The sequence below is a fragment of the Petaurus breviceps genome, unplaced genomic scaffold (assembly GCF_028583685.1).
Source record: "Petaurus breviceps papuanus isolate PSGF00001 unplaced genomic scaffold, PetGlider_PUasm1.0 174, whole genome shotgun sequence".
NCBI lineage: Eukaryota > Metazoa > Chordata > Mammalia > Diprotodontia > Petauridae > Petaurus > Petaurus breviceps.
The window spans coordinates 16191635-16205446 of NW_027185761.1; the positions used below are offsets into that span (position 1 = coordinate 16191635).

Genomic DNA, 13812 nt, shown 5'->3' on the forward strand with positions numbered 1-13812 from the left:
ACCCACAATGGTGGTACTCTGCGGGTTCCCCGTGTTATGTAAAAATGAGTTTACTGGTGTGGAGAGAGTGCTGGACCAAGAATTGGGCTTCTGGCTCCCTCTGTGTCCCTCTGTCAGAAGAGGCCCCTGCTAGCTCCAGGTGCCTTTCCCTCCTCTGTTACACTTAACACAGATTTGGGCACCCCCCTGCAAAACGAGCTTCCCCTTCAAAATTGATCCTGCTGCCTTTTCCTTGCCAGTGTACAGCAATGCATCTGGCAGGAGAGCAGAGGGACATGTTGTGGTTGTAAATGTGCTTCTCCTCCTTAGACTTGGGGAACAGTGATCATGCTAGAGAAGGTATAATGGAGCTTCCAGGGCTGAGTACCAGTGGGCTTCAGAGGCCAGGCCATTCAGGTATAGGGAGCTCAGAACCATGGTGAGCTGCTCATTCCTGTCTGCTTTGTTGTCCTGTGCAGGGCGGGCAGGACATCCTTTCCATGATGGGCCAGTTAATGAAGCCAAAGAAGACTGAGATCACAGGTATGAGAGCCAAGGGTCTCTGTCCTCTCAGCTTTACTTACTTCTCATTCCCTTTTAAGGCCATAATGGAAATTGGGGGGGGGGAAGCTTTTCTTGAACCTTTTAAAAGGTGTCTGTAACAATTAGAGTTGGGGCGGCTAAGCGGCATAGTGAATAGAACACTGGCCCTGGAGTCAGGAGGACCTGAGTTCAAATCCGGCCTCAGACATTTAACATAAAAAAACTAGTTGTGTGACCTTGGGCAAGTCACTTAACCCCAATTGCCCCTCCAAAAAAGCAAAAAAAAAAAAGGTGTTAAAGTTAGACAGGGTCCCAGAGCTTTTAGCTCTGTTCTCTAAAATCCTGCTTTACCTTTTGTTGTCCAGGGTTTGATTTTGTGTGGAAATCCATGAGCTCAATAAGTACCTTTCCTCACTCTGCCTGACAGCCAAAAAGCAGTGCGATGCAGTGGGCAGCGAGTTAGCCTCAGACAGGGAAGAAATGTGTTGTCTTGCTTCTCACCTGCTAGCAGTGTGACTGAACAAACCACCACTTACCTCTCAGTGCCTGGGTATGAGCACAGGTGACATATTTGTCCACACTGGTGAGAAGGGTTGTCCTGGGAGTTTCATACTTTAATGAAATCACAAGTCAAACTCCCCACCCCAAAAATACTCCTATTAGCAGGTTATGGCTGAAAAATAAAGAGCAGAGAGCTTCCTGAGGCTTAGCATATGTTTTCTCATTCTATTATCTTGTTTGACCTTCCCAGAAACCCATTGTGAGAGCTGGTTACAATATTATCCCCATTTTACAGATGAAGAAACTGAGCCTCAGAGAAGCAGTCGCTTGCTGGTGGCTCCCAACATCCTGCCCTAAGCCAGCAGGACCTGGCCTCAGAGCCGCGTCTCTCCCCACTGTGGCCTCTTCCGTAACATGTCTGTGTCCTGTTCTGCACCGGCCTCTTTCTGTTTACCTGTGGCTGGGGTTAATCTCCTGACAAATGAAGATGTCACTTGTATTGCTGTTTTCTTAGATGTTTGCATTTACTTTTGATTTTAAATTAGTTTTTCTGGGAGGGGAAAGAGTGAGGGAAGTAAATTGGGGAGAAGCTGAGAGCTTTGCTGTCAGGGCTCTATTATGGACCCCATGCCTGGCATGCTCTTTTCTGGCATACACTGTGTCATTTTCTGTATTTTCATGTTTTACTGCACAGTGATGGCATTATTGGTATTCTGTCATCTAGTGGAATAGTTCTTGCTGATACCACCTGGTTGGGAAAAAAGGCCGTAAGAATCATAACCTTGGGCAGGTTACTTTGCTTTTCTGAGTTCTGAAGGTTGGACCTTCCTACAAGATGAATCGTAAATCCACTGTATTTCATACTCAAGATGAGGGATTTAACATTGAAAGATGGTCTGGATTGGGCCAGTCTGGGTCCTGGGTGGTGGTACTGAGGAGCCCTGGACGGGGCGTCAGAAGCGCTGGGTTTGGTTTCTGCCTCTTCTGCTCGCTCCCTGGGGGGCTCCCTCTGACCTTCGCTGAGCAGCGGCCTAACCTGCTTGTGCCTCCTCTGTGCTCCAGACCTGGGGCTGACTCAGGGTTGTCTTCCATCTCCTAGATAAGCTTCGAGGGGAGATTAACAAGGTGGTCAACAAGTACATTGACCAAGGCATAGCGGAGCTGGTTCCTGGCGTGCTCTTTGTTGACGAGGTGCACATGCTGGACATCGAATGCTTCACCTACCTGCACCGCGCCCTGGAGTCTTCTATTGCTCCCATCGTCATCTTCGCTTCCAACCGGGGCAACTGTGTCATCAGGTACGACTCCCTTCCCAGGCATTATGTTGGAGAGACATTTTGTCTTCTGGCATGAACACAAGGCATGGCGTTTATAACCATAAGACTTTTTTTTTTAACAAACAAACCAGAACCTCTTCTTTCAGAGCCCTTCTCTCTCCCCACTCCTCCCATTCCCATAAAAAAAAAATAGTCTCTATGATTTACATTTATCTTATTTTGTAACAAAAATGGGATTCCCCAGCTCAGTTCCTCCACTTCATTCTCCAGACTTGGCTCCAGATAACTCCTGGCTCTCTCCAGAAACCAAACACCCTCACAAAGGATGAAGCTTTGCTCCCAGTGAGGAGATTCAAAAGGACGTGTTGGCTCTGAAGACAGTGCCTAAGTTGGGATTCCCATAATACTCTGAGAATTGGCAGCGTCTTTGAAGTTAGTGTGTAGCCTCCTGGGGGACACTTTTTTGAGGGGAAAATACACATTTGAAGGTGTAAGGTCTGAGGTTCCTTTAAAATAGAAAGCCGGCTGTGTTCCTTTCTAGTCATTCTGTGGTCCTTGTGGTGCTTGTCACGACGGGACCAGACTCACTTACAAGTGTCAGATTGGAGCGTTTCCTCCAAAACCAGTGTATTGTGGACAGACAACAGCCTTTCTTGGCTCCAGGAAGAGAGGCAGCTTCCTGCCAGCTTGGCGTTAGGAGAGGCCTGGACATAAAGCATGCCTTCCAGCTTTGCAGCATTTGGAAACCTGGGAGATTACCCTTGTAGCCTAGTGACTGTGTGCTCATTCTCTCTCTCTCCCTCTGCCCCTCCCTCTCTCCTCTACCTCCCCCTCTCTTTCCTCCTCCCTCCCCTCTCTCCCCCCTTTCTCTTCCTTCCTCCCTCCTTTTCTCTTTTTCCCTCTCTTTTCCTCTCTTCTCCCCCCTTTCTCTACACACACAGACCCATGGTACCTAGTCCACTGCGTGTAATGCGGTACTGTCCAGTTTATACGTCTGTTTCACAGGATGAATGGAGAGTGCCATCTACTGGAGAATATGATAGATGAAGCTTTCAAAAGCATGTCAGTGCTTTATTTAGAATATCCTTTCACCACTGTGTTCAGACCTTGCTGATTCCAAGTACTTTATATGGGTGTCTGGCCCTGGTTACTTGGAATGGAGTGTCTCTATTAGGATTGGTCATATCCTCTCTGGGAAGAAAAGCATTGGGGGTCTCGATATCTCACTCTGCCCTATCCACAGTATGCAGAACATTGGTGTCACCACCTGAGGCTTTTGGATTGAGGGATGTTAAGTTGAGACTGCTGTGGGCCTTGGTCTGTATGAATCCTGTACTAGTAGCACCTGAAGGAGTCTTCAGGATGTCTAGATTAAGCCCTTCCTCTTACAGAGAGAAGTGACTGACCCACCCACAGTCATGTGATGAATCAGCCCTTTAGAGATGCCAGCTGGAGAAGGTCATTAGCCAGTGGAGATTGCCTTTGATAGTGTAGATGGATAGGGTTGGGTATCATGAGAGGCACAGTGATTCCTTATGTACTGTCCATAGCATTGACCTTTCCCAAGGTGTTCATCACTGATCTTCTGCTGACAGCTCTCAGAGGCTAGGAGGTCATCTGCTGGGTGGCCAGGGCAGCAGTGGGCACTCCTGGGAGGAATAAAGAGAGCAGTGGGGATCTGCCATTATACATTCTAACTCCATTACTCCTTGCATAGAATACCATACCTGGAGAAAGGTCCTAGAGGCCTTTTGGTTATTCTAACCAACCTCTTTATTTTACAGGTAGAGGAATAGGCCCAGAAAAGTGAAGAATTTTGTACAGGGACACAAGGTCCTTTCCCCTGAAAGGGGTGAGTGAGCCTGACCTGTGGCTAGAAGACTATCACAGTCTATGTTTGGAGGGCAGTCCCAGTCTTTGGGGGGTTGGGGCTCACTTGTGTGTACCTGGGCCTTGTCCTCAGTCCTTGTTGCCACCCACTGATGAGAACATCTCCGTGGAGAGCATCATTTGAGATTGAGTCATTGCTAGTTATACGTCAAGGACAGACACAAATAGGGGCTACCCCAGGACTGGGAGGTGACCGTAGGCAGTGAGACTCAGAGTGGATAGGAAAGCCTCTTCATCTTCTAGCCCCCATTGGGAATCTGGGTGCACTGGAGATGGCAGCAGCCAGAAAGAGGCACCCTGAAGCAGTGAAGAGTCACCGGCCCTGGTTGAGCCAAGAGCTCAATGTCCGGTGTGAGAAAGAGCTGCAGTCAAGCCGACTCCCGAGATCCCAGACCAAACTCAAAGTCTTCTGGTCAGAGTTGTGTCTGCAGACACTAGGAAATAAAGCAGGATATTGTGGCAAGAACATGGCGTCTTGGCTGCCTGGGTTCTAGTCCTTCCTACCCTGTCACTGCTACCGGTCTGTATAACCTAGGCCTGGTCATTTACCCTCACCCAGGGCCACGTCTGTCCCACCCAAATGAACTCTCCTACATAAAGCACTTTGTAAGCATCTAAAGCTTGAAGAACGATTTGCAGAGCTTTACTTTCCTTATCTCTAAAATGAGATGTTTTACAGCTTAATGATCTATTACTTCTGATGTCCCACTAAAGTAGGTCCTCCAAGGATCAGCAGTATTTTCAGGTCCTCCAACAGACAGTTACGGTAACTTAACCCAAAATTGTGGGTTGCAGTTTGTCATAAAAGGCTTTAGACAAGGGCCAGCAACTGTTTCTCTAGGATGACTTAAATTTAACTTTGACCTATAAGAGAAATCTGGGTTGCTGGCTGGCACAGTGGATAGCTCTGGAGTCAGGAAGACTCCTTTTCCCAAGTTCACATCTGGCCTCAGACACTAGCTGTGTGACCCTGGGCAAGTCACTTAACCCTATTTGCCTCAGTTTCCTTATCTGTAAAATAAGCTAGAGAAGGAAATGGCAAACCATTCCAGTATCTTTGCCAAGTAAATCCCAAATGGGGGTCATGAAGAGTCGGATGTGACTGAACAACAAAACAGAAATAAATCTAGATGACTTGAATAAATATGTACCAGTGATGTCTCCCTGTATCAGTATTATCTAGAGGGACGCCATGTATCGCATTTCATGTTACTAGTAGAAAAATTAGCTCAAACTTAAAATCCATCCCCCAATTTATGACTGTCCCTCGTGAAGATTATTAAGTATTAGTAGACCTTATTGTTTTAATTGGTGAGTAACAGCTAACACACTTCAGGATTAGGAGAAGAAACCATTCAGTAAATTATGAACCCACTAATTTTTTCCACCTGGCATCAGAACAGTGAAAGTTTTTAGATGCTATATTCTTTTCTCTAGTCATGAGCAAAATTTGAGATTATGTTATTTTAGGCAGAACATTAAGACATCAGCCTCTTGAATTTCTGTGAATTTCGTGTATCCAGGCAATTTTGTTTGACCACTGACTTGCTAGGTGACATTGGGTGTTATTTCTTTCTCTGGGCCTGAGTTTCCTCATCTCTAACATGGGGAGGCTGGATTATGTCCTAAAATCCTTTGCATTTCAGTAATTCCGTGACTAGCATAATAAACATCATATATAATGTTTTTTACATTTCTTCTATGACAGCACTCAGAAGAAAGTTGGTCCATCTATGTAGTTACAGCAGATGACACTTATTTCAAAGTTATTTATGTTTTCAAAACAGAATTCTGTGGAGGGTATGCCTTGTTGCTTAATTTCCAGTGCCTTAGAATGAGTTCTTTCTGCTTAGTACTTTCTTTCAAAGTTCTGGTGATATTTATAGAGTTATAGAACTTCCAGTTCATTGGGGACAGTAGGTGACCAGGTGAAGTTGGCTCCCAGGAGTTGCCCAGGGCTTGGAGCCCTGATGGGAAGGCAGAGTTTGTGAATGGAGCATGCATGGCTTACCAGAGGAGGTGGGACCCTGGCCTCTGGACCAGGAAGTTTGTGTGTGCCTGGCCATCCCTTTGCCAAAAGGAATCTTAATAGAGCTCCAACCATTTAAAGGAATGTCAGTTGTGGGATGTAATGCAAAGACCATTTGTCTTTGAGTTGGAAGCCCTGCATTTGAGTCCTGACTGACATTTAATAGCTCTGTGAGCCTGGGGAGGACCCTCCACTTTGTGAGCCTTGGTTTCTTCATCTGATTTCTCCCAGTTGCTAATGATCCCTTAACCTAACTATTTGTTTTGTGCTGATTCTCCATATGCATGTTATCTCCCCCAGTAGAATGTAAGCTCCTCAGTGCAGCGGCTTTCATTGTTTTGTCTTTGTGTCCCCCTCACCCAGCACCCTGTCCAGCACCCAGGTTATTGTGAGGAAAGTGCTTTGGAAGCCTTAAAGCATTACATTAACGTAAATTGTTCTTAAGTCACATTAATCATAACAAGTATTTGAGGGCCCTTTATGGAGAAAGCTCTGTTCTAAATTGGAAAGAAATATGGTATGGTCCTTGACCTTGAAGAAGTGAGATCTTTTATTTGTAGAATGTCAGCCTTAAAGGAGTGACTGTTTCCCTTTTCTACCTGGATCTCCCAGTGACTGGCACATAGTAAGAGCTTGTAGATTAGCTGGCTTTGACTCCAAAGCCCCAAAGTCCACAAGGAATGAAAGAGAACCTACATTTCTCTGTGAAGAAGTGGGCTGGCTTCCAGTCTGTGCGCGAAGAATAAGTCTTGTTACTTCATCGTTATCCTGAAAGAATTAGATGATACATGCTCAGTGTGAACACTTTAGCCTGGGTTTGCAACAGCCACATTTTTCTGAAGAGACTTGAGTAACGTTTGCTAAATGACTTTTCCAGGGGCACCGAGGATGTGATCTCTCCTCATGGAATTCCCCTTGACCTTCTGGACCGAGTGATGATCATTCGCACCATGCTGTACACCCCACAAGAAATGAAGCAGGTGATGTGTGCTGAGCTGGGGCTCACTCGTGGTGCCCTGCAGAGCATCTTTACATGCCTCAGTTTCCTTCTTTGTAAAATGAGAGACACGTTGGGCCAGATCATTCTAAGATTCCTTGTAACTCTTAGCATCCCATGACCTTGCAAGAAGAGGCTGCTCCAGTCTCAGAGGCAGCTTTTGAAGACAAACTAGGAAGCTTCTTTTTTGGGTCAGTCATGAATTAGGGTCTCTATAAGGCACCCGTGCAGTTTGGTAAAGCAATCATCCAGTTAGTCCCTTTGCCCCAGATATTGCCCTGATTGAAGCATGAGCTTCAACGGACAGAATGCTGTCACCTGGGTGTAGGTGCCTGGCCCACCCCTGAACCTGTAGGCTGTTGGATGAGCCTTGGAGCCCCTGTGGACCACTGCCTCCTCTCTGGGAAACATAGAGGTTGGATCAGACAGCAGCATGGGCAATGTCTCCATGTGTGGTTCCCTGTTCAGCCCAGCCTCAACCAGAGTCTTGAGGTGCAATTATGATCCTCCTTGTCAGAGATCCCTTGTTAGACCCTCAGTGCTGTGGGATGACACTATGTGTGTGGGAGGCATGGACTGTTGTTTGTGGTATTTAGGAGATATTGTTAAGGAAGGAGAGGCTGTCACCAGAGAAATGCCAAGGTGAGGCCAAAGAATTCGGGGAGAAAAGGCTCTCCTGGGTGCTGTATAATTTTGGGAAACCTACTCTTTGCTGCTTCTGCCTAAGATGTTTTGGTAGCATGTTTTAAAATTGGAGTTTTTGAAAGATTTGATCAGTATATTCATTAATAAAGTAGCTTGTTTCCAAAGAGTAGATTTTCCTGCTATGCTTTAAAAACAGGCAATTTAGACAGTTTGACCACTTTGGGCTGCTCCCTCTGTCCTGTGTTCAATCTGGATGGCAGCCGTAGCCGGGCCTGCGCACCTGTCGGCTTGGGCTTCCCCCGCTTTGTTCCAAAGGGTGAGCTAAGGACGATAGAGCAGATTGTACTTTGAATTGCTTTTCTGCCTTTGGTTAAAGCCATAACCTGAACGCTATTTTAACATAGGAGTTGTGTTATTAAATATAACTTGTGTACTATGCTATCAAGTTGGACACCCTCATAAACTATCCCTGTAGGTTATTAAATGATTAAAGATCTAATTTATGAACTGTCCGTTTTTGAACAGTCTGGAACAAGAGGTCTTGTGATTGCTGTGACCTGCTCACGAGGAGACGGCAGAGGGAGCGTTACTGACGTTTCTGTAGCTGAACCTCAGATGTAGCGTATTTCCCAGAAGGCGAGTTACTCGGTTCTGAACATTGCCTTAATTAGGCTCATGGATTAAATAAAGTCACATCATCTTTAAAGAATGCCCTAATGGGACTTTCTCCTTGGCAGAGAACCTGAAAGAATTTGAATTCAGTCTTGACACATTGTAAAAGAGTATTTGGACCATGAGCCAAAAAAATTCCAGCTTCCTTTCATTTAATCCCACTTAACCGTAGACTAAATGTGTATGTGCACATGCACCTCCATCTGAACACAAGCTCTCCAGGACCTGCTTGTCACCAGACCCACCACTTGTTTCACACACAGTGCCTGTGGAAAATTCCATTGTCAATTGATTGAACAAAAAGATAGTGATTTAATATCCAGACTCCATTGTACAGCTTCAGTTCTGGCAGGAGAGAGTCCCAGATGTGTATGTCATACGGTGTGAGTGTTGCTTTCTGTTTTTGAGATGGATATTTCAAAGCAGCCTCATAGCATGATAGTTTGGACTTGGGACTTGGGATTGTGCCTTGGGCATCGTGTGACTATGGATTTGTTTGTCAGCAGTCACTGGTTTCCTGCTTCATGAGATGGCTTATCCGTGGGGCTTTGGGCTTGTTTTCAAGTGTGTTAGTTCCAGGATGACTCTGGCTCAGCATCCTTCTCTTTCAGAGATAAGTGAGCCCGTAAACTACCTGGGAACTTCTCATCACCTGATATGGTATTGGCTTCTTATAGGTCACATTGTCCCCTACATATAACTGACAGACAGTCCATGTTCAGGTGATAACTGGATACAGAAATATGGTATAACAGGAAGACTAATACTGGGATAAGAGCAGCAGGCTTGGGTTCAGAATCACACGTCAGACATTTACTGGTCATGTGGTCAGGGCCAAGTATTTGTTCTCTCTGAAACTTAGGTCTTCAGATGCCAGATAAGAAAGATAGGACTTGGAGTGTTTGCTGTGTGTATGTGTGTGTACGCTCGTGTGTGCATGTATGTGCACACTCGTGTATGTGTGTGTGCACGCACGTGTGTTGCAGCTGCATCCTGTATTCAGACCAATGCAGTCGTACCCCTTTATGTTTGTAGAGAGCTGGCTTGCTTAGGTCAGTGTCATTGTCCCATTGCACAGATTCAGGAAGCCAAGGCTCAGGGAGGCTCCCCTGTGACTCACAGGGAGTGAGCGTGGCTGAGATTTGAACCCGGGCCTTCCTCCTGGACAGTGTTCCTTCCCCTACATAGATTGGCACTTGTTGGTTGAAGCGAGGTCCACTGATCAGCCCTGAACACTTCCTTCATGTCCTCTTGTAGAACTCTTTCATGCTGGAACATCTTCAGACCAGGGCCACCTTTCTGAGGTTCATTCTTTTCCTGTTTCCTTGCCTGTAGCCCTGAGTACGTTTTTATGTCTTTAATTTAAACAAGTGCTTCTTGATATCTTGTTTACGAAGCTGCCAAAGTGAAAAATACCTGTATTATATGAGGCTGGAAGTTCCAGAGTTATCTCCGCAGTCCAACACACACCATCATTATCCAGGCTGCCCCTTATCACTCAGCTGGTGATGCCGCCGCCGACGTCGGGCTGGCTGCTGGTGCCAGGGTTGTAACTGCTTCAGACTCTCCGGCTTGTTGGAGATATCGTCAGCTCCAAATTCACAAAGATCTTCAGCCTGGAACAAGTTAAGGCTCTGCTTGATAGATTAGATTTCTCAGGGTGATGTGAAAATGGTAGGTGAAGCTTTGAAAGTAACTTTTTGATTTATTTTACCATCTTATTTATCAAGAGACTAAAAAACGTGTCCTGTGCTCACAGTGCTGGGAGGCTGTGGCGCCTGTGATTTAGAGTAAGTGGCATGGCGGGGTGCGTGCTGTGAGGCAGTCACAAAAAAGGGTTTCAATTCATCCGAGTCTCTTTGAATTGAGACTTGTCTTGCCCTTGAATACTTCAAAAGATCAATGATTTTTATCATCGTATGCACAGATTGAAGTCCTTCTGTACCCCAAGTTGTGGGTGAAAGAATCCATGGCCAAGTGGCCGTTCTTGTGTTGAAAAAAGCCTTCCTAAACTTGCAGCCCTTCCTCAGTGGTCTGTCCCCAGCCCTCCAGATCTGGCCAAGCTTGTGGCCCTTACCCATTGGTCTGTTGCCAGCCTTCCAGATCCTCTACGGCGCTGGCACAGCTTTGGAGGACCAAGAGTCTTCTTCATACTGCAGTGGAGTATTGGCATAAACTGCAGATAGGCACACAAGGGACAGGAGGTCCTTCTCAACCTCCTCTGAAATTGGGAGAACCAAGCCTTTCAGCTTTCTCTTAGAAAGCTAAGAGCTTTACGATCATTATTTCATTGCATCCCCACAACAACCCTGGGAAGTAACACCTGTCTCTCGTGTGCTTGAGAAACTTCCATTTTTTAAGTGAGGAGAACAAAACACCTCACCAGTGGACGCTGGCTAAGTGTTACCCATTCCTCAAGTGACAGCAGGGGCAGCGGGCTCCCTTCTCAGTCACTGAGTTAGTGACGTTTGTCTCTGGCTTTCTCTTAGAAATTAGAAACAAACTTTTATTTTAAGAAGTGCTCACCGAACGGAGGAAACATATCTCAACATTTTTGACCCCTCCTTTTCTTTTCTAATAGATAATAAAAATCAGAGCCCAGACAGAGGGGATTAACATCAGTGAGGAAGCCTTGAACCACCTGGGAGAGATTGGCACCAAGACAACATTAAGGTGAGCTGGGTTCTGTGCCGTCAGCCTCAAGAACTGTTTGTTCTGGGTATCCACTACCTGAGAAGAAAGCCTGCTGATGGCAGCAGGCCAGTCTCATTTATTGTCTAGGACATTGTCATTCTTTGTGTGACTGTCTTCATCCACCCACTGACCCTGCTGGCCTTGCGGCCCTGCTTGACTTTACTCTGGATCTGCCTGACCAGGTCCTGCTAAATTTGATGTGGAAATGACAGGAATGCATCCAAGCAAGGAAGTAGCTATGTCCTGGTGACCACAGGCCTTACTCTGGCTGTCACCTTTTATATTTCTCAATTAGAACCTTCAGATTCTCTCTGGGCGCCATGTTTTATCTCAGGGACGTTTGTGTGGGGGCTGTTTTTCAGGAAGTGAGTTATATCTCACTGCTTGGTGAGATGTCATTCCCATGTTCCACTCTTGTTTTGCTTGAGTGCAAAACTTTAAAAATTGTGCCATTTGGTATTTGCCAAACAGCTCCAAGGAGCTTAGGGCCCTTCGCTTCTCTGCCCTTGGTCTGGTGGGTTTTTGTATAGTGGGGTAAGTACTGTGTGGTACACAGTGAATGGGGAGAGGGATTATATAGGGCAGTGTGTTGGAATTGGAATTGCACAGATGAAGACAGGCAAGTGACTGCTCATATTTATTAATGTGTGCTAAGAGCTTTACAATCATCATTTCATTGGATCCCCAGGACAACCCTGGGAAGTAATGCCTTTCTCTCGTGTGCCTGAGAAACTTCCATTTTTAAGTGACTAGAACAAAACACCTCACCAGTGGACGCTGGCTAAGTGTTACCCATTCCTCGAATGACAGCAGGGGCAGCGGGCTCCCTTCTCAGTCACTGAGTTAGTGACGTTTGTCTCTGGCCTTCTGTTATCTCCCCTCTCAGGCTCCTTCTCACAAACTTCCTACCCCACACTCTGTCCTATTCCAAGGAAAAGTAGCCGTTAGGTACCTATCTGTCAGCTAATTCCCACTAAGATGTTGTCTCTAATGGTTAGGATGTTTCCAACACAAGAGTTTTAAATTTTCATTGGGAGACATTTAGTGAATAAAAAAACTTGAGAGCTAATAAAGAGGACATAATGGTGGAATGCTAGGTACCAGACCAAATTGGGGGAGGGAGCGAGCATGGTGCTAGGAAGAGAAATCTGCTGTCAGCACTCCCCACCCTTGGATGGGTGGGTGGGCCTGTTTCTGACCCAGTCTTCCCCTCCGTACTTCAGACAAGTTACAGATCATCTCTAGGAAAAATTTCAGCTCTAGTTGTGATAAAAAGCCTGAACTCATGTGGTGTCTGGTTTGGTTGGGAGTGAGGAAGGGAAGTCATTCTCCAATTTTCATCTTCTGTTTTACCCTGTTTGCTGTAGATACTCAGTGCAGCTCCTGACCCCAGCCAACCTGCTGGCCAAGATCAATGGGAAAGACAGTATTGAGAAGGAACACGTGGAAGAGATTAATGAACTCTTCTATGACGCCAAGTCTTCAGCCAAAATCCTAGCTGATCAACAGGATAAATACATGAAATAGAATGACGGTTGCATCTTAACCCTTTTGGGTTGAAATGGAAAGGCACCAGAAATGTTCGCTGGCCTGCTGAAACAGCCAAGACACGAGGATGGGTATTTCTGGAGCAGAGAAACATCTGGACTTAATGTCTGTGTTCACTTAATTCTATTATCAGTTTTGTGTGAAACAATTAATTTAAATTTATCATATCTTCTCCCATAGTTGCTGTGCTTCAAACCTGAAATATCTTCTAATAAATCTTTTTGGTTTATTTTGGTTAAATTGCTTTTCTCTCTGCAGAAAAAGATTTCTGGGCTTTTCATCCCTCAGTTGGAAAGGACAGAGAAAGAAGAAACTTCATTTTGAAAGTAGCAGCACAGACCATGATCAAGTGTATCCAAAACCAGACCCTCCTGAGATGTTTGGTTTTGCTTGGGGTTATTCTGGCTCCCTGGGACAGGGGACTGCCCCCCCACCCCAGCTCTCTCACTGAGCCAGATGTCCTTGGAAAAATTGGGCTCCATCCTCCTTCTCTTTTTCCAGGTCTGATCCCACATACTCCAACAGTGCTGTTGCCCAGCTCTGACATGCATGCCTGAGTGTGGATGTGCTTGTTGGTCAACTTTGATTTTCTGTCTGTCTTCATTGCCTGGACCAGATGGGCATTAGCCTCATACCCAAACTCAGACACCAACGGTTTATAAAGTGCCTTAATCCTAGTGCACTTACAGTTTTCACATAATTAGAGACCGACACCCCCACCCCCAAACCATGGAGAACATTTGTTTAAGGGTTATCTCAGGGTTTCCAGCGAGGGCTGCCTTCACTTAGACTAGGGGAGCCTACTCTCCTTCAGCAGAGGTGAACTGAGGTCTTGGGAGATGGAAAGCCTGGGTCTGCTGGGTGGTCATGGATCAGTGACCCTGCCACCTCTGAGCTTTGGCACTCTTGTGCAGGAATCCCTGTCTTGTGCTTCCTTCCTCAGAGGCTGGTGAAGAAAGTGGCCTTTAAGACACAAAAATGCTACTGTGTATAACAAGGTGAATGTGTTTCCTAATAGGAAAGCATGCTGCTTTATT

The 13812-nt window shown here is 45.9% G+C and overlaps 1 protein-coding gene across 2 annotated transcripts in view; it reads left to right on the forward strand.

The window, feature by feature from the left end:
- RUVBL1 (RuvB like AAA ATPase 1) overlaps positions 1-13004 on the forward strand; it is a 37290-nt gene extending 24286 nt beyond the window's left edge. For both annotated transcript variants that reach the window (XM_069083818.1, XM_069083817.1), the window contains 5 exons: positions 459-522; positions 2123-2321; positions 7097-7199; positions 11115-11206; positions 12595-13004. In XM_069083818.1, the coding sequence (XP_068939919.1) occupies positions 459-522; positions 2123-2321; positions 7097-7199; positions 11115-11206; positions 12595-12754 (618 nt within the window). In that variant the 3' untranslated portion in view covers positions 12755-13004. The remainder of the gene's footprint in view (positions 1-458; positions 523-2122; positions 2322-7096; positions 7200-11114; positions 11207-12594) is intronic.
- Positions 13005-13812: the final 808 nt, after the last annotated feature.